Source organism: Periophthalmus magnuspinnatus, chromosome 16, assembly GCF_009829125.3.
Source record: "Periophthalmus magnuspinnatus isolate fPerMag1 chromosome 16, fPerMag1.2.pri, whole genome shotgun sequence".
NCBI classification, from domain to species: Eukaryota; Metazoa; Chordata; class Actinopteri; order Gobiiformes; family Gobiidae; genus Periophthalmus; species Periophthalmus magnuspinnatus.
The window spans coordinates 31,381,997-31,408,161 of NC_047141.1; the positions used below are offsets into that span (position 1 = coordinate 31,381,997).

The 26,165-nt window shown below is 43.3% G+C and overlaps 1 protein-coding gene across 3 annotated transcripts; it reads left to right on the top strand.

Moving 5' to 3' along the window:
- The first annotated feature begins 527 nt into the window (after window positions 1–527).
- On the top strand, window positions 528–25,695 carry atn1 (atrophin 1). 3 transcript variants are annotated; one of them, XM_055227670.1, is made up of 10 exons: window positions 528–800; window positions 3,579–3,706; window positions 4,887–4,988; window positions 6,993–7,112; window positions 8,649–11,134; window positions 12,747–12,957; window positions 15,524–16,988; window positions 20,249–20,416; window positions 20,509–20,686; window positions 25,261–25,695. In XM_055227670.1, exons 2-10 carry the CDS (start codon window positions 3,680–3,682, stop codon window positions 25,292–25,294), a joined length of 4,791 nt encoding a protein of 1,596 aa, XP_055083645.1. In that variant the 5' UTR covers window positions 528–800; window positions 3,579–3,679; the 3' UTR covers window positions 25,295–25,695. The 3 variants fall into 3 exon arrangements, with proteins under 3 accessions (XP_055083645.1, XP_033837661.1, XP_055083646.1); XM_033981770.2 differs by having other exon boundaries at window positions 20,249–20,392; XM_055227671.1 differs by having other exon boundaries at window positions 15,527–16,988.
- The last annotated feature ends 470 nt before the right edge of the window (window positions 25,696–26,165 follow it).

Consider the following 26,165-nt stretch of genomic DNA (forward strand, 5'->3'; position numbering starts at 1 on the left):
AATTCACAGTATAGACTCCGCAAACCCTCCACATGCTAATGCGAACTCCAATATGTGATTTTAACTCAATATTTCTTTGTTTTACGCGTGATTTATAACGTTAAACCCACATTGTTCCGCCTATAGCCCACTTACAGATTGAATTGGCGCGCACTGGACCAACATGACACGGCCCAGACCTTCTCCATACAGTAAAGGTGACTCTAGAGGGAGCAGCAGAGACGGACCCTCCCTCTTCAGAGTTTTGGCCCTCTGTATGCGCCCCCCCCCCCTTCCTCCTCCTCCTCCTCTTCCCTCCTCCTCCTCCTCCCCTTTTATGCAAATCACGCCCTATCCTCTCTCCCTTTTCTCTCACCCAACGTGCATCCCTCTCTCCTTCTCACCCCTTCGCCAAAAAATTGTGACTGTAACACGGCGAGGTATAGAGGTACCAAAAAAAAAAAACCAAAAAAAGTGCAAGTCGTTTTTTGGAGAGAGAAGGGGAGTAGTCAGGGAGCTGGAAGAAGAGGGGGGCAAATAGAAAAAAGGGGCGAAAGGGGGTGGGGAGGAAGAGACGAGGGTATACGCATCAATTTGTACAGTGTTCACTTGGCACCCCTGGTTCTACTGCAACGACCAGCGGAGGGTTTCTTCTGCGTTATTGTTATGATTGGAGACGGTTGCAACATGAGCCCGCGCCAGCCTCTGTGGAGAGCCGCCTGGTCTGGGAGGTGTGCGTGTCAGCGTGCAACATAAAACGACAAAACAGAAAGGACAGAGGAGAGGAGTGAGAGTGGAGCACGCATCGCTGGATATTATAGGTAAGGGGAAAAGGAAAATGGATGCGTATAGCGCCGTGAGTGTGTGTGTGTGTGTGTGTTTGGTTCTGTCCCTGCTGGCCGCTTTGGTGCACGCTCTTAAAAAAAAAATGTCTTTGTGCTTTAATTCCATCCCTTTTGCAGCGCTGGAGCCGTTATGTCCAGCGGAATTTGATCTGAAAACCCGCACGTTTACGCAGGGAAAGGTCTGCGCCTGCCCTGTTACCCTTTTTCTGTTAAAGATTTGCAGCGCCCTGAAACTCTGCACATGCCGCTGTGTCTGCGGACATACGCGCGGCTGAGCACGACCCTGGCCTCGAGGGCTGTGTCCCGTCGTGCAGAGGAGGCTCGCGGCGGCCCCTCTGCTCCTCCGCTCCCCCTGCTCCTCCTCTGCATGTGTATCAATAACATTCGCAGCATAAAAGAGCCAGACTCGTTGCAGTGGCCGCGCGCTGGTGATGTAAGAGCCGCCGCTGCTGCTTTGCATTACGCGCACTGCTCCATTAGTGGATCGTGCGTTTTCCTGGATGTTTGGAGGAATATGCTGCTGCGGGGACCGTGCGCCTCGTGCCCAAACAGCCGCAGCTGGACTGAGACCACCACCTGTAACTGATATCCATGTAGCTGTGCACGAGGAGCCAGAGCTCTCCTATTGTGGCAGAACATGAAGGCTCCTCACAGTAACGCAATGCCCGCGCGGTGTGTGCTGTTATGTGGGTTTTAACTCGAACAATAGACTATTCCTCTTGTTAACAGCCCTGAATCAGTCACTGCAGCATGTTCTAATAATGAATGCACAGCCTCGCGTAGAACAGGCTCCTCCATAGGCTCCTTTAAAGAAACATGGCACACAACAATGTTTCTGTTGTACTGCACCTGAACCGCCTCTAAATATAAGATGTTTCTCCTCGTGCTCTATTTATAACCTCATTTAAAATGCATGAGACACTTTTTCATCACTGTGGAACATGAATGAACGGAACCTCAATGGAGTGAAGTGCAGACCCACATCTGCTGCCAGGCTCTGTGAGGTTGGGGGGGGTTTGGTTTGGAGGTTGTGGGTCAGATTTCCCTGATGTGTTGCTGGTGGGTGAGTGAACTGTGATTCAGGCCATAACCAGGACACGAGGGTTAACCACAAGTGTGAGGTTTTGGCTGTTGTGGTGAAGGTGCAGAGGAGGGAGGGAGAGAGGAGGGAGGGGGGGGACGGACAGGAGACATATGTCTGTCACTGCTCTGTGCCCCAAACTCAAGTAGAATCTGCACGTGCCCAGTGGAGGAAACGCTCACTTGTACCAAAGATTGTTTTACGTTTTATTCCAGATAAAAGAAAACGACTTTAATATTAATTTTCCTGAACATAAACAAAGCTGGACGTTAATCGCTGGTTAGAGACGCACCGATCCAGGTTTTTTTTCTGTTTTTGTTGTTGCTACTGGCTTTAAAATATCTGCCGATGCCCGATATCAACCGATACTAAGGCAGAAACTGGAACTATTGTGTATTTAAGTATGTATTTAAACACAAACAGCGAAATACTTTAATACGATGAGACGTTTTGGACCAACAGGAGCCAGTAAATCATCTCATTTCACCAATTTACAGAGCAAAATGTGATATCAGCTGAACCGATATCTTGGAAACTGAAATTCGATCCAGCGAAATCTTCAATATACCAACACCGGTATCGTATCGGTATCGGTGCATCCTCAATCATCGTCATTTAACACAAAAATAGACACGTTTCTTCCCCCAAAATCTGAATTCTGCTCCAGATAACGAGATTTTACTGACGGGATTTACATTATTAAGACCCGAGATGATGATGAAGATGATGATTAAGATGAAGAAAAAGAAAAAAAAGAGTGAAACTGAAATAACCTCCTGAAAGATCACGTGCTTTGTGTTTGTTTAAATAAGAGAAGCTTGATCAGTTTCAGCATTTCATTGTATTTAGCATGAATATGACCTTATATATATGAAGGTGTGTGTGTGCGTTTGTGTGTGCGTTGGTGTGTGTGTGTGTGTGTGTGTGTGAGTGTGTGGGTGTGTGTGTGTGTGTGTGTGTGTGTGTGTGGGGGTGTGTGTGAGTGTGTGTACAGAAAGACTGGATGTGAAAACCACGTGCACCAGTGTCATAAATGTAAATACTGTGTTTTAAAGTGCTCTGTGTCACGTTTGTGGAGGGTCCGTCACCTGCTCGTGTTTAAAGGAGACGTTCTTCCTTCGGTTAGGTGTCAAACTCAAGGCCCGTGGGCCAAATGCGGCCCGTCACCTCATTTTATGTGGCCCACGACAAAGTAAATTAAAAGGTATGACTGTCTTAAAATGTCAGTTTATCATTAGACACACAGTTAAACAGACATTTTTTCGTATCTATGCAAATCCATCTGCAATATTTGTAACTCGAATAAGCAATAAATATAGAAACAGTTAATTAACAAGTTTAAAACGTAGCAACATTTATCTTACAGTTACATCTGGCCCTTTGAGAGCGACCATTTTGTTTATGTGGCCCTCTGTGACGATGAGTTTGACACCCCTGGCGACGCCCCAAGAACATGTAACTGGTCAGATCTGTGGAGAGGCAACCCGGCTCACACTGAGAATGCTTTTCCAAGGTTTTGTTTTTCCGTAATAAAGACAAACTGAATGGATTTTAATGCACCGTAATGACATCTCCACGGAGACGAGCAGGTAGCAGACCCCCCCACCGTAAGAACTGCACAGCGCACCTTTAAAAACCTTAAATAAACTCTTTTTTTTCCTGTTTTTTTCTAGGTTTTGTAGCTCTCATGGTGTAGAACTCCTCAGCATCAGCGACGCATTCGACAAACTCAATATGTTCTGTGTTGTAAAATGGACAGTTTAAGGACGACGTCATGAAAACCAGGACACACAAAGAGGCGGTACGAGCAGAAAGACGCTTCACCGAATAAAACGCTTTTGTTTAGTTCAGTATTTACACGTGGGTTTATCGTTCACGACCTACATAATCGATAATCACGATCAGCACAAAACGCAAGAGGCCGTTTTATCGATGATCCGGGTTTTTCAGACACAGATTTCAATATTATGGCTTTAAAGATCAGACGATATCAACTGATACCAGAGCAAAGAATAGCACGAAAATAGCTTTTTTTCTTCTTAAAACTAAAATAAAATGAGACAATAGTGATTCTGACATGTTTTGTAGCTGTTATTTACGTCTCAAGTCACTACAGAACGACTTATAACTCACTTGTGCAAATAAAAGTTAAAATATTATACGATTTCTAGGCCGAACACAACCAGCAAATTAAATCACAACCTTTTCAAATCAGTGTGTATGATCAACCAGGATATCGGCTGTGTATTTGGAGTCGATATCCAAATAGATCCAGCAAATTCTGATATTATGGCCTTAAGTATCTGCCGATATTCACCCATACCAGTGAAAACCACTTTTATTTCCTTAAAACAAACATAAAATACAACAAAACTGATCCAAATGCGACAATAGAACAGATTTGTGTGAGTAAATTAAAACTTTATGGACCAACTATGACCAGTAAATGAAATAATAATATGTCCAACCAGGATTTAAGCTTATCTTTTTTAACTTTATGCCCTTATTTGTATTTATAATAGTTGTATTTATTTCTACTTTTTTATATTATTATCATTCTTCAGTGTTTATGTTGCACTTTATCACCGAAGAAAGTTCCTAGTTTGTGAGTTGTGTTCACTGACAAAGGGAATAAAAGTCGTCTGATTCTGATATCGATTGAACCGATATTTGGAGGTTTATTTCCAATCCAGGAATGTTTCAGTATCGGCGCTGATATTTGGCACCAATATCAGATCGATGTAGCTCTAGTTATATGCTGAAAATTTCCATAAACGAGCTGAAATGAAATAAAAAGGGCACAAAAATACAGATTATCGTTAATATTTCCAATCTTTAGGTCGTTATTTCACATATTCTTCCCTTTATCTCGTTCAGATTTATCGATATTAACGTGACAAATCGTCTAAAAATCGTCGTTTTTCGGTTCCTCCTTTGTGCTTTTACCTTTGATTAATCTCATTTCTGCTCTGTCCTTTCAGACGCCCATGCGCAGCGGGCGAAGGCGAGGCGCGAGCGAGGAGAGAAGGGGGAGGCGGCCTCACACAAGCCCCTCCCGAAACGAACGAAGCGACAGACAAACGGTGAGAGCGCGGCCATTTTTCTTTTGGGATTTTTTCAATTTGCCATAAGTCCTTATAAATCTGTGCCCTGTGCCAGGCTTATGCATATATAAGAAGGTAGAGCGATAAAAAGTTTAATTTAAAGTGTGTGCGCTCGTGTTGGGGCCAGACGTGAGGAGAGAGGCACAAATGTTGAACGGAGAGTTACTTTGAAAGGATTTAAGTCGATGTAGAAGCAGAAATTTACAGTACTTTTGTGTTAACGGTTAAAAATCAATAACAAAACGAGCGTATTAGTTTTTTGCATGAACAGATAGACAAAGAACAGTACAATTTGTGCGATTAAAAGTCGTAGCTGCTTCAATTTTGCGCGAAATTTCAGTGCAAAAACAGCTACTGCTACTGCTACTTTTACTGCAAACTAACCATCTCAGTCTTATCTGCAGACTTAAAACTACATCTGGCACAAAAATTACGACATAAACTTCAATATAATAAATCTGGAACTCTATATTTTGAGGCTTAATACTTTTTCTTTGCAGTAAAAGGGAGATTTTTGCAGTTTTTTTATGTAATAAGGTCAGATTTGAGCCGTAGACGGTTGAATAAGTAACTGTTATGGCTCTATTGGCTCATTCTGCCGATCATTTGCTCTGTTCATTTAAAAACAGGTTAGTTTTCATCGCTCTGCTTTGATTCAGCGGCGTAAAATAGTTGTAATATTATCATTTATCGTGATATTTATCTGTAGTGATATATATATGTGCGATCGTGACACGTCTGATTATTATTGCTGCTTTTAACTGCTACGTATTTCAATATGAATTAACGATAATGTGATGTAAGTGGCCAAATCTAAATATTATCTAACCGTCTACCATTGTGTCCTTAAGCAAGACACTTCACCGTCACTGCCTGGGATGAAAGTGGTGTGTGTGTGAATGAATAATGCAATATAAAGACGCTTGAAACGTACAAAAAGTGCTTTATAAATGAACGTATTATTATTATTATTAACTATCTTACTACTAAAGATACTACTACTATATAATACTACTACTACTACTTCTAACTACCACATAAAATCAAACTAACTAGCAAATTTGGTCAGTTTTGTTCTATTTTTCTTAAGTTAGCTTGTTTTTTTGTTGTATTTTTCCGTATTTTAGCAGAGCGTCAATAAAAAACAAAATCTGAGCGCTCTCTTTGGGCTCCCTCTGCATAAATAAACACAAATAAATAAATAAATATCTAACTCCTGCTACTAACTACCACATAAAATCAAATTAGCTAATACATTTTATCAATTTTGTTCTATTTTTCTTAAGTTACCTTGTTTTTTTTGTTGTATTTTTCCATATTTTTCCGTATTTTTTTACAGAACGTCCATAAAAACCCGAGTATGATTGGGCTCTCTCTATATAAATAAACACAAATAAATAAAAACCATCTGACCCCTGCTACTAATCACCATATAAAATCAAACTAACTTTAACATATTTGGTCAATTTTCTTCTATTTTTCTTACGTTACCTTGTTTTTTGTTGTTGTATTTTTCCGTATTTTAACAGAACGTCCATAAAAACCCAAGTCTGAGCGCTTTCACTGGACTCCCTCTGCATAAATAAACACAAATAATTAAAAAATATCTAAATCCTGCTAGTAATTATCACATAAAATCAAACTAACTAACACATTTTATCAATTTGTTGTATTTTTCTTATGTTATCTTATTTTTTTTGGTTGTATTTTTCCGTATTTTAACAGAACGTCCATAAAAACCCAAGTCTGAGCGCTCTCTTTGGGCTCCCTCTGCATAAATAAACACAAATAAATAAAAACTGCACAACCCCTGCTGATAACTACGCCTAAATCCACCACCTCCTTATATTAAACGCATGTAAAATCATCCCGGTTACACGTTTGCCTGTTATTCCGTGCACCACCTTTGTTCCAAACACAGACATGTCCCTATTTGGAATTCTGAGGCGTCGTTACTGAATTAAGAGTCTTGTGTTGTTGTAGCAAAGAGGTGCTGCCGAGGAACTGGCTGGAAATCGCTTCAGTCGCAGATCACAAGGCCATGATTCATCAGAGAGTGAGGGGGAGGAACTTGTCTCTCCTCCAAAAAGACAGAAAGTTCAGGTTTGTATTGAGTATGTTATTAACCTGCTAAGTAGAGGTGGGAGGTATAGACAAACAATTGATAATATCGCCGTTATCGCTCTTGTTTTTCACGGATATATATGAAAAATTGGGTTTGTGAGTATTTTGTATATAGAAATATGTGTAAAATATGTATAAAAACCTGCATACAAATGGAGTAAAGTGAGATTTTTGCGCAGTTACGGTCAGTTTACAGTGATTTTGCGCAATGTTTCAACCTCAATTACGACATTTGCAGAGACGTTTTGGCATATTTCATCTTTGGGATATTAAAAAAAATACATCAAGATATGCGTTTTTTTTTCTGCTGCTTTATTAAACTGTCAAATCTGTCAAATATAATGTTCAAAAACGCAAAAGTAATCACAAACGCTAAGGCTGCAGCTAGCATAACGGCTATGTTTACACTTAAAGGGCCCATATGACGCTGTTTTCTGATCACAAACAGACCTGGAGTTGTGGGGTTTTTTTTGTTTCATTCGCACATGTTTAACACACAAACAAACCTGCATATTTAGGCTTGAGTTCTTCTCTCAAACTGAAAACACTCCGTTCCACCTTGTGATGTCATCATGTGGTGATACAGGAAGTGCTCCGCTGTGTTTTTAAACTCCACGCACCTTCATTTTTAGAATCATTTGGATCATTTCAGCCGCTGGATTTGTCACTTACCTACGCTGAACTAAAGGTAAAACGGAGCTGTTAACATGAAAAAGACCACTTCATGACATCACAAGGTGGAACAGAGCGTTTTGAGCTTTGGAGACGGACTAAAACACGTGTGAATGAAACAAAACACAACTCTTGGACTGTTTTTGAGGAGGAAACAGCATTAGAACATGAATTAAAGCTCACAAGAGTCATTTTTTTTGTAATATAGTACCTTTAAGAAGGACGTAATTGGGACTAAACCAGGACTAAAATGGGAACCAAACCAAAACTAAACAAGTATCAAACCCAGACCAAAACCAGGACAAATGTCAAGCCACTTTATATCGCTATAAAAAATTTATCAGGTCATATTTTAATTAATGCGAATGCTCTTGGAGGTGTTTAAAAGCTTAATTTTGGAACGTAAATCCCTCTTATTTAATGCATTTTTTCTTTATTTTTACCATTTTCTACATTTTATATAACATACAAAAGACATCAAATATATAAATAACTTAGTAAATATATTTTTTTGCATATTTTATATTCAAATCCTCACTGTGTCCATCCACTCTTTGCTTTGTCAAAAAATATTTACTAGAATTATTCAACTTTTTTCTATCCTACATAATTCTATATATCTTGTTTCATATATTTGATGTCTTCCATGTGTTTCTAAAACGTAGAAAACAGTAAAAATAAAGAAAAAAGAACCTTAAATGAGATGGTGTGTCCAAACTTTTGACTGGTGCTGTAAATAAAATAAAACATCTCGTCATAAAACCTGTTATTTGACACCCAGATTTTACTCAGCTCTATTAAAAAATGCATTTTCCTGAGCTAATATGTGTTTTTTTTCTTCAGGAAACGTCCTCTACCCCAAATCCTCCACCATCCACACACACGACTGACAGCTCCACTCCTTCCAACGCCCCGCCTCCGACATCAGCTGCCAGCCAATCCCGCGAGAGTGACAACGAAGACGGCCAATCGCAGGGAAGCAGGAGTTCTGTTGTCGGGAGCCTGGCCAATAGCAGCAGCAGTTTGAGCAGCGGGCGGGACATAGACCAAGACAATCGTTCCTCATCTCCCAGTCTGTCTGCCTCTCCTCTGGGTAGTTTGGACTCGGATTCGGACGGTCCTGATTCACCAAAGCAAAAAGACGCAGACAAAAACAAAGATGGCGGCGCGTCGAAGGTTTCAGGAGAGGAGCGCAGAGCAATGAGAGATTTAAGAGCAGATGAGGGAGGAAGAGGGGAGGAAAAACACGAAGCTGACACAACAGGGGAGGACTTTCCATCACTGAAGCCCCCAACTACCCCATGCTCCTCTTCTGGTCCTTCTCCTTCTCTGCGCGGAGCCGGGGATTCGTCTAACGACAGCAACAGCGGCAGGAAATCGTATTTTTCCATGGACTCCAAGTTGGTTTGTAAAGTTGAATACGGCAGCGCTGCAAGTGGTGACGCTAGCAGCAGAGCGAACCCCAAAGTTAGCCCGCAGAGCGTTACCAAGGCGGCGATATCAGGAGGCGACTGTCCGAATCTTCCTCACTCGTTACCCCCGCCTCTACCGCCTCCGCCCGCTCTCAAACCGCTGGAAGTTAGCGTGCAAAGCTTACCCGCAGACGCGAAAACTGAAAGAGAGAAATCAGAAAAAGACAAGATTTTAGACAAGGCACAATCTACGCCGCCGTCTCTCCTTCCTCAAAGCAGTCCGCAACCCCAGACGCAGACGTCCCATCCGCATCACTACAGCGCCCCCACCTGGCACGGTCCCACGCCGACCAGTTGCCACGGGAGCTGGGGGTACGGCCGCTACCCCAACAACCATCATCAGCACCAGCCGCCTGTACAGCAACAGCAGCTTCCGTCTGTTTACAATCCATCTTCCCGTCACGTTTCGTCTCACCCGTCCTACCTCCCCCATCACCATCGCGAGTACATGCCCAGATATACCGGCGCCGAGCGGGAGAGGGCGCTAGCTGTGGGCGAAAGGGAGCGGGCGACGAGAGGGGAGTCGATCGGCAACAGTAGCACAAGTAACAGCGGGGGTCGAGATTTCGGGGTGATGCCGGTCGGACAAAACCGGGAATTTCAGAGTTCGGGAAGAGAAGGAGGAGCAAATATCGGAGACAGGAGAGACTTTGGTCCTGCTTTTCGAGATCGGGAACGGGAAAGAGATAGGGAAGGCGCGAGAGAGGGTCAACCGCCGAGCCAAAACCAGTCCAGAGAGTACGGACCCAATGGCGCGAGCGTGGGACATCCCAGAGACAAAGACGGAGGGAGGTGGGGTGAGTTTGGCGGTCAGGTGAAAGATCAAAACAACACCCCTAATTCCTCCAATGGGTTGCCGGTCAACGCGATCTTAAACCGAGATCCTCCTGCGTCGCCCCAAAGCAACAGCAACCACTCTTCAATCCCCGCCCACCCTCCAGGATCGACCAATCGCGAATTTCCTCCGTCTGTGGACTCGGCGCATACGCCTTCTTCGGCCCCGGAGCATTTTCATCGAGATAGGGATAGGGAATTTTCTGGGGCGCCTCCTAGCGGGACAAATCGGGAGTACTTAAGCCCCTCCGGTGGTCCAAACATCGGCAGGGAGTATCCAGGAGGAGCGCAACACCCGACCCATACTCACTACCAAGGAGCTAGGGATCGAGAAAGGGATTCGAGTTCAACTTTGTACCAAAATCGAGGTGGATCCAACCAGCCTCCTGCTCTGTCCCCCTCTTCCTCTGCGCATTTTCCACCAAATTCTTCCTACCCGCCATCGCAAAGCTCTCACAACCAAGCAGCGCCGCCTAGCTCGCGACCGGCTCATTACCAGTCATCTGCGCAGACCCCTCCCACACCGCTATCACCTTTACCCAGCCCGTCGACCAATCAGTTTTCCTCCTATCCGTCTGGTTCTAATTCTGGATCGCTTCCGGCTTCAAGTTGCTCGCCTGGTTGTCGACCGGCGCCCTTTCATGGCACGCTAAACAGTCACCCCCCTCCTCCTTTCAGTGGGAGTTATCATTCAAACGGAAGCAGCAACGTGGGTACTAGCAATAGCAATGCCAGTGCGGCTAACAACGCTAGCAACTCACAGTCACTTTCGCCTCAGATCGTTTCCAAAGGGCCTCCACCTCTTAGTAATTCTGCCAATAATAATAATTCAACTTCTGGACCAAATTCGACGGCAGCTGCGGGGGATGGTCATGCCGATTCAGGGCCCTCGGTGGCTCCGGTGATCAAAGAAGAACCAATGGAGGAGCGAGAAGATGGAGACAGCCCGCCCCCAGTTCTGAGGAGCCCGTCTCCAGAGCCCAAACCTGTGGACATTCCCATCCACGCCAGCCAGTCCGCAAGGTAAGAACCACAGCTGTCTGGAACACAGTGTTTTTAGAAGCGTTTTGTCTGGTAAACATCAGGACTTTACCAGGTCTCATGTAGGACCAAACCAGGACCAACCACATCCAACCAGACACCAGAATGTAGGACCAAACCTGGACTTAATCAGGGTTAAAATGCTAAACCAGGACTTAATGGACTCCAAGTTGGTGTGAAAAGTTGAATACGGCAGCGCGACAACTGGTGACACTAGCAACAGAATAAACCCCAAAGTTATAAGTTTTACCAAGGCGACAATATCTTGAGGGGATTGTCCAAATCTTCCTCATGGTTGAGCCCTAAACAGGACTAAACCAGGTCTAAATGAAGACTAAACCAATTCTAAGCCAGCTTTAACTAAACTAGGACTAAACCAGGACTTAACCAGGTTGAAACCAAACTAGTAAACCTAGACTCAAAACTAAGACCAACTAGATCAGCGTACACTGAAACAGGACTTTACCAGAACTTTAAGAATAGAAATATACCTGCCCAAAACCAGGACTACACCAGGTCTAAATGAATTCAATTCATTTTATTTTTGTAACGCCCAAAGTCACAACAACAGTTGTCTCGAAGGGCGTTCATGTTTTGGTTGATGGGGGAAACCGGAGTACCCGGAGTAGCTGGTTTAGACCTTAGCCAGGTCTAAACCAGCTTGAAACCAGACCAGTAAACTAAGACTCAAAACTGAGACCAACTAGATTTGGCCTAGAGTAAACCCCAAAGCACCAAGGCAACAATATCTGGAATGGACTGTCCAAATCAGCACTAAACCAGGTCTAAAGGAAGACTAAACCAATTCTAAACCAGCTTTAACTAAACTAGGACTAAATCAGGACTTAACCAGGACTTAACCAGGCCTAAACCAGATTGAAACAAGACCTAGTAAACCTAGACTCAAAACAAAGACTAACTAGATCCAGCGTACACTGAAACAGGAGTTTAACAATAGAACTATATTTGGACAATTCCAGATCAAAAACATGACCAAACCAGGTTGAAACCAGACTAGTAAACCTAAACTCAAAGCTGAAAGTGATTAGATTTGTCCTAGACGAAACCCCAAAGTACCAAGGCAACAATATCTGGAAAGGACTGTCCAAATCTTCCCCATGGTTAAGTCCTAAACAGGATTAAACCAGGTCTAAACAAGACCAAACCAATTCTAAGCCAGACTTAACTAAACTAGGTCTAAACCAGGACTTAATCAGGTTGAAATCAGACCAGTAAACCTAGACTCAAAAGTAAGACCAACTAGATCCAGCGTACTCTGAAACAGGACTTTACCGGGACTTTAACAAAAGAAATATACCTGGACAATTCCAGATCAAAAACAGGACAAAACCAGGACTAAACCAGGTCTAAAGGAAGACTTAACCAATTCTAAGCCAACCTTAATCAGGTCTAAACCAGAACTCACCCTGACTAAACCTAAACTAGGATGAAATTTCAGTGTCTTTATAAATCCGTAGTAAGCTAGCCCTCGTTTCATATTTATTCTTGTAAGGACCACTGTCTTGTTACGATCGTTCAAAGGTGAAATTTAACCCGTGGCAACAATAGAAACCGTGCACTATTTACATTCCAGGTTTCATAAAGTCCTGGATCGGGGCAGTGGAAACTCTTGCGCCCGCAGTGACGTCTTGTTTGTGCCTCTGGACGGCTCCAAACTGTGGAAGAAACGAAATGAGATGATCGAGAGAGCGAGGAGGGAGGTCGAGCAAAGAGCGAGAGACCTGAGAGAGAAAGAGAGGGAGCGAGAGAGGGAGCGAGAGAGAGAACTGGACCGGCATCTCCAGGTGAGCGGATCCCGACATCACAAATACAGATACAGATACAAGGCTGGGGATCGGACCATCGGCTCTTACTGGGATTTTTGATATTTGACGTATTTTCTGGACCATAAGGCGCACTTTTTTCATAGTTTGGCTGAGGGTTTTCTGCATTTTTCTTCATTATTATGTATTTTTTGGCTAGTGCGACTTATACTCTGGTGCGACTTATACTTATATGTGATTTTTCTTCATTATCACACATTTTTTTTAGCTAGTGCGACTTATATTCTGGTTCCACTTATACTCAGATGTGATTTTTCTTCATTTTTCTTCATTATTATGCATTTTCTGGCCAGTGCAACTTATGCTCAGATGCAAGTTTTTTTTTATTATTATGCATCTTTTGGCTAGTGCGACTTATATTCTGGTTTCAACTTATACTCAGATGTGATTTTTCTTCATTTTTCTTCATTATTACAAATTTTTTAGCTAGTGTGACTTATACTCTGGTTCGACTTATATTCAGATGCAATTTTTCTTAATTTTTTTTTTTCATTATTATGCATTTTTTGGCTAGTGCGACTTAAACTCCGATGTAATTTTTCTTCATTTTTCTTCATTATTATTATGCATTTTTTGGCTAGTGCAACTTATACTCAGGTGCGACTTTTGCTCAGACATGATTTTTCTTCATTTTCCTTCATTATTACACATTTTTTAGCTAGTGCGACTTATACTCTGGTGCGACTTATATTCAGATGCAATTTTTCTTATTTTTTTTAAATTATTATTATGCATTTTTTGGCTAGTGCGACTTATATTCTGGTTTCGACTTATACTCAGATGTGATTTTTCTTCATTTTTTTAATTATTATGCATTTTTTTGGCTAGTGCGACTTATACTCAGATGTGATTTTTCTTCATTTTCCTTCATTATTACACATTTTTTAGCTAGTGCGACTTATACTCTGGTGCGACTTATATTCAGATGCAATTTTTCCTAATTTTTTTTTTTTATTATTATGCATTTTTTTGGCCAGTGCGACTTATGCTCAGATGTAAGTTTTTTTTATTATTACGCATTTTTTGGCTTGTGCGACTTATACTCTGGTTTCGACTTATACTCAGATGCGATTTTTCTTAATTTTTCTTCATTATTATGCATTTTTTGGCTAGTGAGACTTATACTCAGGTGCAACTTATACTCCGGAAAATACAGTATCTATATTTTAAAGCCAATTGAATACCTTCTTGTAGTTTTTTGTAAGTATTCTCTGTACACACGTATGGAAAAAAAATTGAAAAAAGAAGAATTTATGTATCTTTTTGCCCTTGTAATCTTGGCTGTAAATGCACAACTTTTTTCAAAATCTGCAGAGTGTCTCATTTTAGCTGCAAAAAAAAGGTTATCCGATCCAGCGCAAACCCGGTATAAATAGCCTGATGCTAAAATATGAGCCCGAAAATTAATTCACGTGAAGAGTAGCAACGTGCCAAAGGGTTTATGGGAGCCAAGATTCAGTAAAAAATATTGCTTCCTCCTTCGGTGTTTGAGAATCTGTGAGCTCAGCTTCAAGGCGCAGTTCAAAACATCTGACTTAGTTGTGAAAGTATGTTTAAAGTGGAGGTACTAGAAATATAAAATTGACTTTCTGGAGCGTTCTACCGTGTTTTCCACATGCTGTCGACATTCCCTCATCCAAAACATGCCTGAAGAGGTTTTATGTGCCATCCAAGTATGTTTGAGCGTTTTACCGACGTCTCCTGGGCCTTATTCAAACTCTCTTCATGGTTCGCTGTAAGATTCAGTACAAGACTCCGCCCACACGCCTACGTCACCCATGCTCCTGCGCAGCAATTCTCCTTAAATATACGAAAGCATGATACAAAACTGTACACTACGACTTCACAAACCTGGTGTGATGTGCAGTAGTTTTATGAGCGACGTGCATGGCGATGTGCTGTGATAGCGCTCTGAAGGGGGAGGGGCTTAGCGTGGAGAAACTGAAACTTATTAAACATGTTACTAAGTTGTTTTTGGCGAAAATAGCATTTTCAAAACAATAAAAAAAACAAAAAAAACGTGGCGATCTAAATATGTTAGCAGTTAATACACCATAGAGGTAAAACACCCCCCCGTTTAATACCCCATAGAAGTAAATACCTCCTCTTTAATACCCCATAGAAGTAAATACCATCTTTAATGCCCCATAGAAGTAAAATACCCCATTTAATACCCCATAAAAGTAAATACCTCCTCTTTAATGCCCCATAGAAGTAAATGCCTCCTCTTTAATACCCCATAGAAGTAAAATACCCCATTTAATACCCCATAGAAGTAAAATCCCCCGTTTAATACCCCATAGAAGTAAAATACCTCCTCTTTAATACCCCATAGAATTAAATACCATCTTTAATACCCCATAGAAGTAAAATACCTCCTCTTTAATACCCCATAGAAGTAAATACCTCCTCTTTAATACTCCATAGAAGTAAATACCTCCTCTTTAATACCCCATAAAAGTAAATACCCCTTTTTATTACCCCGTATAAAGAGTAACGTTCCGGTTGCTTGTTTTGTGTTTTCCAGCAGAAGGACGTGAGCTCCGCTGGACCCGGTCGTGGAGGCTCCTCCCTCTTCTTCCCCTCGTCTTCCTCCATCATCCTCGACCCCTCCTCTTCCTCCGCCTCCTCGGTCAACCCTCACCCTCCTCCTCACCCGCAGCACCACCCCTCGCACCCGCACGCCCACCTGCCCCCCACGCACCCCCTCCACCCCTCTCTCTCCCACTCCATCCCGCACTCCCTCCTGCTGCCCTCTATGGGCGGAGCCCCCGCGGTCGTCGGCCCACAGGGCAGCCTCGGGATAGGCATAGGCGGACCGTACTTAGGCCCGGACACGCCCGCTCTGAGGACTCTGAGTGAATACGCCCGCCCGCACGCCATGTCTCCGTTGGGCGCCGCGAGTCGAGCCGCGGCAGCCCACCACGCCCAGGTGCATCACGGACACCCCCACGTTCATCCGTCTTTTTTCCTCCCCCAGTTTCAAAACCACGCCTTAGCCCACCCGCATCACCTCCCCACTGACGCCGCCACCGCTGCTGCCATTTTGGGGTTCTTGTACGGGGGCAGCCTTGAAGGGGGCCCCGCGGTTGGCCACCCGGGAATGCCTGGAGGTCACGTACCTGGAGGACTGGGCGGGGCGGGTTTGGGCGGAGTCGGCTTCCCTCACGCGGTGCCGACACATCGAGATCGACTGAAGCCAGGATTTGAATTTAAAAGCGACGATCGTGTTTACCCGCCCGGTTCGATCCCGGATCCCACCGCTCTGGCCCTCGCCCACTCTCACTCCCACGCCCACGCCCACGCCAGCGCCCACACCCATTCCCTGCTACTCGGAGCTGCGGGAGCCCCGGAAGTCTCCATCTACGGCACGCCCCCTCCACCTGGTCCTCCCGCCCCGCCCCACCTCCAAAATCCACCCCTGGTTCCGGTAACACGACCCCCGACTGCCCCGGGACCGCAACCGCTTTCCAACCCCACTCCCACGTCTCTCCTGCCCCCGTCTTTACCCTCCCACCCCACATCTGCGCCGCCGGCCCCTCCCGCTCCGTCAGCTCCCACAGCTCCACCTGCCCCCGCCCCGCCCACCGCTCCTCCCACCTCCACAGCCTCCTCCCTCCATCAAAGCACCTCGCATTCCTCGTTCCCCGGGTCCCTCCCCGCGCACCTGCCGCCCGCACCCGCCCCCGCACCCGCCCCTGAAAACTACCCCACCCCCAACCGCTCGCCTGCGCCCTACGAGAGGGAGCGGAGCGGGGAGAGAGAAAGGGAAAGAGACAGAGCGCCGGCGTTCACCGAGCGAGAGAGAGAGCGGGAGAGGGAGAGAGACAGGGAGAGGGAGAGAGGAGGCAGTACCGGGACAGCAGGGGGCGCCGGAGGAACGGGAGGAGGAGGAGAGAACCTGGGACGGCTCCAGATGTTGAACGTGACTCCTCATCATCACCAGCATTCACACATCCACTCACATCTGCACCTGCACCAGCAAGACACAGGTACAACTGCTATAACGAGGATATTCTGAAAGTACTGCACCGTCTGTGTACTTGTACTGACAGATTCAGTGAAAGTAAATACTAAGAACTGAGCTGTACTTCATGGTAATGTAGTAATAGTACAGATGGTGAGGAAGAAATGCCTTTTACTTAGTGTTAAGGCTCGGCGATATTCATAAATTTTTCCATTTTTGTTTCGTCTTATTAAAAAAAAAAATACAAATGGTTTTCAGTATTGTTTTTTTTTTTTTAATCACATTTTTTGTATTATTTATTTATTATACAAGTGTTGATATCATCTGCAGTTAAACAAGTTACGTTTTGATTACGTTTTTTCCCGTTTTAAACCCCACACCTCCCACCTTTTTTCCCTGAGCAGAAGCAAAAAAATAAAATAAAATAAAATACACAATAAGAATAATAAAACAAATAATAAATTAATAAAAAATTAATATTAAAATAAATACATATTAAAATAAATAAATAAATAAATACATAAATACATAAATACATAAATAAATAAATAAATAAATAAATAATAGTAGTCATAAATATACAAAATCATGCCTTACAGATGTAGGGATTATATATATAAAAAAGCAAAATAATAAAAATAATAACATCAATTCTTTGAACATAAACAATACCTGAGATGCACCGATACAGCTTTTCCAATACTGATTCTGATATTACAGCTTTAAGAATCTGCCGATATCAACTGATTCCAGAGACTGAAAAAGCATTTATTTCCTTTAAACAAAAATAAAATAAGACAAAACTGATCCAAATGTGTCACTTAGCTGATTATCTCTCAAGTAGCTACAGAAAAACTTTGTATAAATAAAAATTCAAACATTGTGAGACTTTCTGGGCCGACTACGAACAGGATAAAGCCTTACTGCGTACATTTCTTGGTCTAACCAGGATATCGACTGAAATAACTGGAAGTCGATATCTGATCCAGCACATTTTTTAGTACCGGTGTCGATATCAGATACTAGTGTGAGATCGGTGCATCACTAAATACACACATTCTCTTTATGGTTCTTAATGTGACTGACCATATTACCAGATGTGTCCATGAGTAATTAATATGTAATAACAATAAATACACGTTTACTTACTCTGATACTTCCGCTCTATTACTGTGTTATCACTCTGCTATAAAGTACTACAAACAGACCTGGAGTTGTGTTTTTTTGTTTTGTTTCATTCACACATGTTTAACACACAAACAAATCTGTATATTTAGGCTGAAAACGCTCTGCTCCACCGTGTGATGTCATCATGTGGTGATACAGGAAGTGCTCCGCTGTGTTTTTAAACTCCACACGCCTTCATTTCTAGAATCGTTTGGATAATTTCAGACTTGGAATTGCAAATCTCTACTGAACTAAAGGTAAAATGAGCTGTTAACACAAAAAACTACCACTTTATGACATCACAAGGTGGAACAGGGCGTTTTGAGTTTTGTAGATGTTACAGACTAATAATAAAGTGTGACTCAAACACGTGTGAATGAAACAAAACACAACTCCAGGTCTGTTTTTGAGGATGTAACAGCATTAAAATATGTCTAAAAGCTCACGAGAGTCTATTTTGTGTGATTTAGAGCTTTACTTACTTCTGTACTTTACTTCTGTATTTTACTTCTGTACTTTACGTCTGTACTTTACTTCTGTACTTTACATCTGTACTTTACTTCTGTACTTTACTTCTGTACTTTACGTCTGTACTTTACTTCTGTACTTTACTTCTGTACTTTACTTCTGTACTTTACGTCTGTACTTTAGTCTGTACTTTACTTCTGTACTTTACGTCTGTACTTTACTTCTGTACTTTACTTCTGTACTTTACGTCTGTACTTTACTTCTGTACTTTACATCTGTACTTTACGTCTGTACTTTACTTCTGTACTTTACTTCTGTACTTTACTTCTGTACTTTACATCTGTACTTTACTTCTGTACTTTACATCTGTACTTTACATCTGTACTTTACGTCTGTACTTTACTTCTGTACTTTACGTCTGTACTTTACGTCTGTACTTTATGTCTGTACTTTACTTCTGTACTTTACGTCTGTACTTTACGTCTGTACTTCACTTCTGTACTTTACTTCTGTACTTTACGTCTGTACTTTACTTCTGTACTTTACTTCTGTACTTTACGTCTGTACTTTACTTCTGTACTTTACGTCTGTACTTTACGTCTGTACTTTACGTCTGTACTTTACTTCTGTACTTTACTTCTGTACTTTACGTCTGTACTTTACTTCTGTTCCTTTACTTCTGTACTTTACTTCTGCACTTTACTTCTGTACTTTACGTCTGTACTTTACTTCTGTACTTTACTTCTGTACTTTACTTCTGTACTTTACATCTGTACTTTACGTCTGTACTTTACGTCTGTACTTTACGTCTGTACTTTACTTCTGTATTTTACTTCTGTACTTTACTTCTGTACTTTACTTCTGTACTTTACATCTGTACTTTACGTCTGTACTTTACTTCTGTACTTTACTTCTGTATTTTACTTCTGTACTTTACTTCTGTACTTTACGTCTGTACTTTACATCTGTACTTTACTTCTGTTCCTTTACTTCTGTACTTTACATCTGTACTTTACGTCTGTACTTTACGTCTGTACTTTACGTCTGTACTTTACTTCTGTATTTTACTTCTGTACTTTACTTCTGTACTTTACTTCTGTACTTTACATCTGTACTTTACGTCTGTACTTTACTTCTGTACTTTACATCTGTACTTTACTTCTGTATTTTACATCTGTACTTTACGTCTGTACTTTACTTCTGTACTTTACGTCTGTACTTTACTTCTGTACTTTACGTCTGTACTTTACTTCTGTACTTTACATCTGTACTTTACGTCTGTACTTTACGTCTGTACTTTACGTCTGTACTTTACTTCTGTATTTTACTTCTGTACTTTACTTCTGTACTTTACATCTGTACTTTACGTCTGTACTTTACTTCTGTACTTTACATCTGTACTTTACTTCTGTTCCTTTACTTCTGTACTTTACATCTGTACTTTACTTCTGTACTTTACTTCTGTACTTTACATCTGTACTTTACGTCTGTACTTTACATCTGTACTTTACGTCTGTACTTTACTTCTGTATTTTACTTCTGTATTTTACTTCTGTACTTTACTTCTGTATTTTACTTCTGTACTTTACTTCACTCCTTTGACCCCTATTGAATATCTCCTGTCTTTTCTATTACATCATTGGCATCCAGCGGCGGGCGGGGTTCACCCCCTGATGGACCCGTTGGCGTCGGGCTCTCCTTTGGCGCGCCTGCCGTACCCCGGAGCGGCTCTTGGCACCCCGATCCTGGCACATCCCCTCACTGACAGCGAGGTGCTCCGCCAACAGCTGTTTGGTGAGGAGAAGGCTCCTCGTCCATGTACTCAGTTTTATTTCCCTCTTTAAGCATTCTACACACGGGTCGAGTCGGACACTGTTGATCACATGTTTGTTGTCCCGTGTCCTCGCCAGGCGCTCCGTTCCGTGAGCTGCCACAGTCGTCCTCCCTCGCAGGGCCCATGTCTGCGGCTCATCAGCTACAGGCCATGCAGCAGGCCCAGAGCGCAGAGCTGCAGATCCAGAGACTGGCCTTGGAACAGCAGTGGATCCACCATCACCACCACTCCCTCACCCAAGACGAGTATTACAGGTACACGGGGGACGACGGGGGACGACGGGGGACGACGGGGGACGACGGGGGACGACGGGGGATGACAGGGAACGACAGAGAAGACGGGACGACGGGGGACAACAGGGGACGACAGGGGACGACAGGGAACGACAGGGAACGACGGGGGACGACGGGGAACGACAGGGAATGACAAGGGACGACAAGTAACGACAGGGAATGACGGGGAGCAACGGGGAACGATGGGGGACGACGGGGAACGACGGGGAACGACAAGGGACGACAGGAAGCGACGGGGGACGACAGGGAATGACAGAGAAGACGGGACGACAGGGGACGACAGGGAACGACAGAGAAGACGGGACGACAGGGGACGACGGGGGATGACAGGGACGACTTAGACTGAACAGAAGTGTGAGGTGAGGTGAGTTAATCTGTACAGCACAATTTATACACAAAGTGATTCAAAGTGTTTTACAGAATAAGAAAGACGTTAAAATCACAACACAACAAATCAAAACATAAATAATCATCATAAAATTAACAATAAAAGAGTGAGACAGAGTGCTTCATTCGTCTGGGGCGATGCTTCGTTCAAACTTCTCTCTGAGTTTGTCTGAGTTTATTTGCAGATCACATTTTATAAACACGAGCGTTTCCAAAGTGCTGCTCACAGAGACGTGTAAAACAAACATTTATCTGTAAAAGTCTGTGCAGTTACACTCGAATGGAATTAATAAAAACAATAAAGATAAAGATCATCAAAGAAATAAATAAAAACAGTGATAAAAAGAAAGAGATAAAAGACACAACAACAACAACAACATCAACAACAACAACATCAACATCAACAACAACAACAACAACAACAGAGTGTGACACACAGAGAATAGAAACTGGGCAGAGTGTGTGGGGGTGTGTGTGTGTGAATGTCTATCCATGTGTGTGTGTGTGTGTGTGTGCATGTGTATGTGTTATGTATGTATGTGTATGTGTGCATTTGTGTGTCTGTGTATATATGTGTGTGAGTTTCGCTGTGCATGTGTGTGTGTATGTATGTGGGTGTGTGTGTGTGTGCTTCTGTATGTGTGTGTGAGTTTCACTGCGTGTGTGTGTCTATGTTTCTCTGTTTGTGTTTGTGCGGGTGTGTGTGTGCGTGGAGGGGTGGGTGTGGGGGTGTGTGTGTGGGTGTGTATGTATGTGTATGTATGTGTGTATGTGTCCATGTGTGTGTGTGTGTGTGGGTAGGTGTGTGGGGGTGTATTTGTCTGTGTGTGTCGGGGTGTGCGTGTATGTGTGTGTGTGTCTGTTATATAGAAGACTCTGTGGTTGAGCGTTTCTCCACTGATCCGACGGTTGCCGGTTCAAATCCCGCTCTCTACATAAACATCATCGGTCGAGCGTTCACATCCACTGACCCACAGGTTGTCCGGTGCGATTCCGGCTCCCACAGATGAATCCTGTCGTCGTGTCCTTGGGCAAGACACTTAACCCCCTCAGTGTGTGTGTGTGTGTGAATGTGTGTGTGAATGTGTGTGTGGCTTTAAATGTCTTGAAGGTGCAGAATCGCTGTATAAAAATGTGACGTTGACCTTTTACCTTGAGGTCAGACGCGTTGCATTCTGGGACCAGTCGATTCAAAGCTTTAAAAACAATAAAATCATCAAATATTTTCTAAAACGAACAGGAGAAGCGGGAAATGTCGTTACGTGCCGCAGTTTTCCTCTAATTAAATCTCTTCACGTTCTTTTCGTTGGTAGTTTTCTCTTTCAAACATGTTACAATTTCTTTTGGCATTGATGTAAAGATGCATTATGTCACTTTTCCGGTCGGGAGGCACTACCCGCTTGTCTCCATGGTTACTGCATCGCATAGAATGTTCCGCCTCTGGGTGTCACCTGTTTGTCTGCAGAGATACACAGTTCAGTTTGATGCTTTTCCGGGAATATTCCAGGAAAGTTTGGAACAAGTCTGGAGCGCTGCCGCTGGATTAGATCTGTTTTTCACATTTTTAAGTCGGAATCGGGCGAGATATTTGTCCAACGACGAAGTTTTTATCATCTGCAGTTAAACAAGTTACAGTTTGATGATATTTTTCCTCTTTTAAACCTCACAACTCCATCTGGGAATAAACAAAGAAGAAAAAAAGATAAAAATAAAAAATAAATCCCCAAAAGGATTAAATAAATAAATAATATCACTTATGTTCAAAGAATAGATACTCCCTGGTTTAGCCCTGGTTTAGTCCTGGTTTAGACCTGGTTCAGTCCTGGTTCAGTCCTGGTTTAGTCCTGGTTTAGTTCTGGTTTAGTCCTGGTTTAGTTCTGGTTTAGTCCTGGTTCAGTCCTGGTTCAGTCCTGGTTCAGTCCTGGTTTAGTCCTGGTTTAGTCCTGGTTTAGTTCTGGTTCAGTCCTGGTTTAGTCCTGGTTCAGTCCTGGTTCAGTCCTGGTTTAGTCCTGGTTCAGTCCTGGTTCAGTCCTGGTTTAGTCCTGGTTCAGTTCTGGTTTAGTCCTGGTTTAGTTCTGGTTTAGTCCTGGTTCAGTCCTGGTTCAGTCCTGGTTCAGTCCTGGTTTAGTCCTGGTTTAGTCCTGGTTCAGTCCTGGTTCAGTCCTGGTTTAGTCCTGGTTCAGTCCTGGTTCAGTCCTGGTTTAGTCCTGGTTTAGTCCTGGTTCAGTCCTGGTTGAGTCCTGGTTGAGTCCTGGTTTAGTCCTGGTTTAGTCCTGGTTCAGTCCTGGTTCAGTCCTGGTTCAGTCCTGGTTTAGTCCTGGTTTAGTCCTGGTTTAGTCCTGGTTCAGTCCTGATTCAGTCCTGGTTTAGTCCTGGTTCAGTCCTGGTTTAGTCCTGGTTTAGTCCTGGTTTAGTCCTGGTTCAGTCCTGGTTCAGTCCTGGTTTAGTCCTGGTTTAGTCCTGGTTCAGTCCTGATTCAGTCCTGGTTTAGTCCTGGTTCAGTCCTGGTTTAGTCCTGGTTTAGTCCTGGTTTAGACCTGGTTTAGTCCCAACTTTGACCTAGTTTAGTCCTGGTTTAGCCCTGGTTTAGTCCTGGTTCAGTCCTGGTTCAGTCCTGGTTCAGTCCTGGTTTAGTCCTGGTTTAGTCCTGGTTCAGTCCTGTTTTAGACCTGGTTTAGTCCTGGTTTAGTTCTGGTTTAGCCCTTGTTTAGTCCTGGTTTAGCCCTGGTTTAGCCCTTGTTTAGTCCTGGTTTAGCCCTGGTTTAGTCCTGGTTTAGTCCTGGTTTAGTCCTGGTTCAGTCCTGGTTTAGTCCTGGTTTAGACCTGGTTTAGTCCTGGTTTAGCCCTGGTTTAGTCCTGGTTCAGTCCTGGTTCAGTCCTGGTTCAGTCCTGGTTCAGTCCTGGTTTAGTCCTGGTTCAGTCCTGGTTCAGTCCTGGTTTATTCCTGGTTTAGTCCTGGTTCAGTCCTGGTTCAGTCCTGGTTTAGTCCTGGTTTAGCCCAGTTTTAGTCCTGGTTTAGTCCAGGTTTAGTCCTGGTTTAGTCCTGGTTCAGTCCTGGTTCAGTCCTGGTTTAGTCCTGGTTTAGACCTGGTTTAGTCTTGGTTCAGTCTTGGTTCAGTCCTGGTTTAGTCCTGGTTTAGTCCTGGTTCAGTCCTGGTTTAGTCCTGGTTCAGTCCTGGTTTAGTCCTGGTTTAGTCCTGGTTCAGCCCTGGTTTAGTCCTGGTTCAGTCCTGGTTTAGTCCTGGTTTAGTCCTGGTTCAGTCCTGGTTTAGTTCTGGTTTAGTCCTGGTTCAGTCCTGGTTTAGTCCTGGTTTAGTCCTGGTTCAGTCCTGGTTTAGCCCTGGTTTAGTCCTGGTTCAGTCCTGGTTTAGTTCTGGTTTAGTCCTGGTTCAGTCCTGGTTTAGTCCTGGTTTAGTCCTGGTTCAGTCCTGGTTTAGTCCTGGTTCAGTCCTGGTTCAGTCCTGGTTTAGTCCTGGTTTAGTCCTGGTTCAGTCCTGGTTTAGTCCTGGTTTAGCCCTGGTTCAGTCCTGGTTCAGTCCTGGTTCAGTCCTGGTTCAGTCCTGGTTCAGTCCTGGTTTAGTCCTGGTTTAGTCCTGGTTTAGCCCTGGTTTAGTCCTGGTTTAGTCCTGGTTTAGTCCTGGTTCAGTCCTGGTTTAGTCCTGGTTTAGTCCTGGTTTAGCCCTGGTTTAGTCCTGGTTCAGTCCTGGTTCAGTCCTGGTTTAGTCCTGGTTTAGACCTGGTTTAGTCCTGGTTCAGTCCTGGTTTAGTCCCGCTTCAGTCCTGGTTTAGTCCTGGTTTAGTCCTGGTTCAGTCCTGGTTCAGTCCTGGTTTATTCCTGGTTTAGTCCTGGTTTAGACCTGGTTTAGTCCTGGTTCAGTCCTGGTTTAGTCCTGCTTCAGTCCTGGTTTAGTCCTGCTTTAGTCCTGGTTCAGTCCTGGTTTAGTCCTGCTTTAGTCCTGGTTCAGTCCTGGTTTAGTCCTGCTTTAGTCCTGGTTCAGTCCTGGTTTAGTCCTGGTTTAGTCCTGGTTCAGTCCTGGTTCAGTCCTGGTTTATTCCTGGTTTAGTCCTGGTTTAGTCCTGGTTTAGTTCTGGTTTAGTCCTGGTTTAACTCTCATATTTTTAACCTTTCCTTTGTGTTTTTTTCACAGTCACCTGAAGAAGGAGAGTGACAAGACCCTGTGAGGGAGGGTGAGACGAAGAGCCGGGATGATCCAGAGGAAGAACAAAACGAAAAAGCACTAAACTGGACCGAGACCAAACAGACTAAGAACTGAAGCACTGGGAGGAATCGAACCATCGAACGGGACAAAGTTAAAAAGATGTTGCACAGTGGTGTTGATTTAAAGGTTCGTTTAAAGGTTCGTTTAAGGCCGGACTCCTGATCCTCCGTGTTTTGTAATGAGCCCTGTACAGTTCAATGGAGGCCGTGTTTGTACATATGTATTTGACAGAAGGACGTGTACTTTATGTTTTTGCATGTAGCCGCAAAAATACAACATCTACGGCAGTTAAAATAGATTCAAATCTCAAAGTTAACGTTGTTTTGTTCATGTTTTTGGAGGTTTAAACTACAAAATGTTGATCAGCGTAAGGCTAGTCCTAGTTTAAACCTGGTTTAGTCCCGAGTTCTGGTTTAGTCCCGAGTCCTGGTTTAGTCCCAGGAAAATCACTTTTTAGTCTAATTTTAAACCTGGGAAAGTCCACTAAACCTGGAACTAACCCTGGACTAAACCTGGAACTAAACCTGGAACTAAACCTGGACTAAAACTGGACTAAAATTGGGCTAAACCAGGAAACCTAAAAGTCTACATCAGGACTGAACTGGACCAGGACCAAAATGAGAATGTGTGAATGCACCATCAGTCCTGGTTTAGACCTGGTTTAGACCTGGTTTAGTCCTGGTTTAGTCCTCTTATTTGAGTGCTGGTTTAGTCCAAACTTTGACCTGGTTTAATCCTGTTTTAGATTTCGTAAAATCCTTTTTAAACTTGGTAAAGTCCACATCAAATTCAGGACTAAAGTGGGACTAAACCAGGAACTAAACCAGGACTAG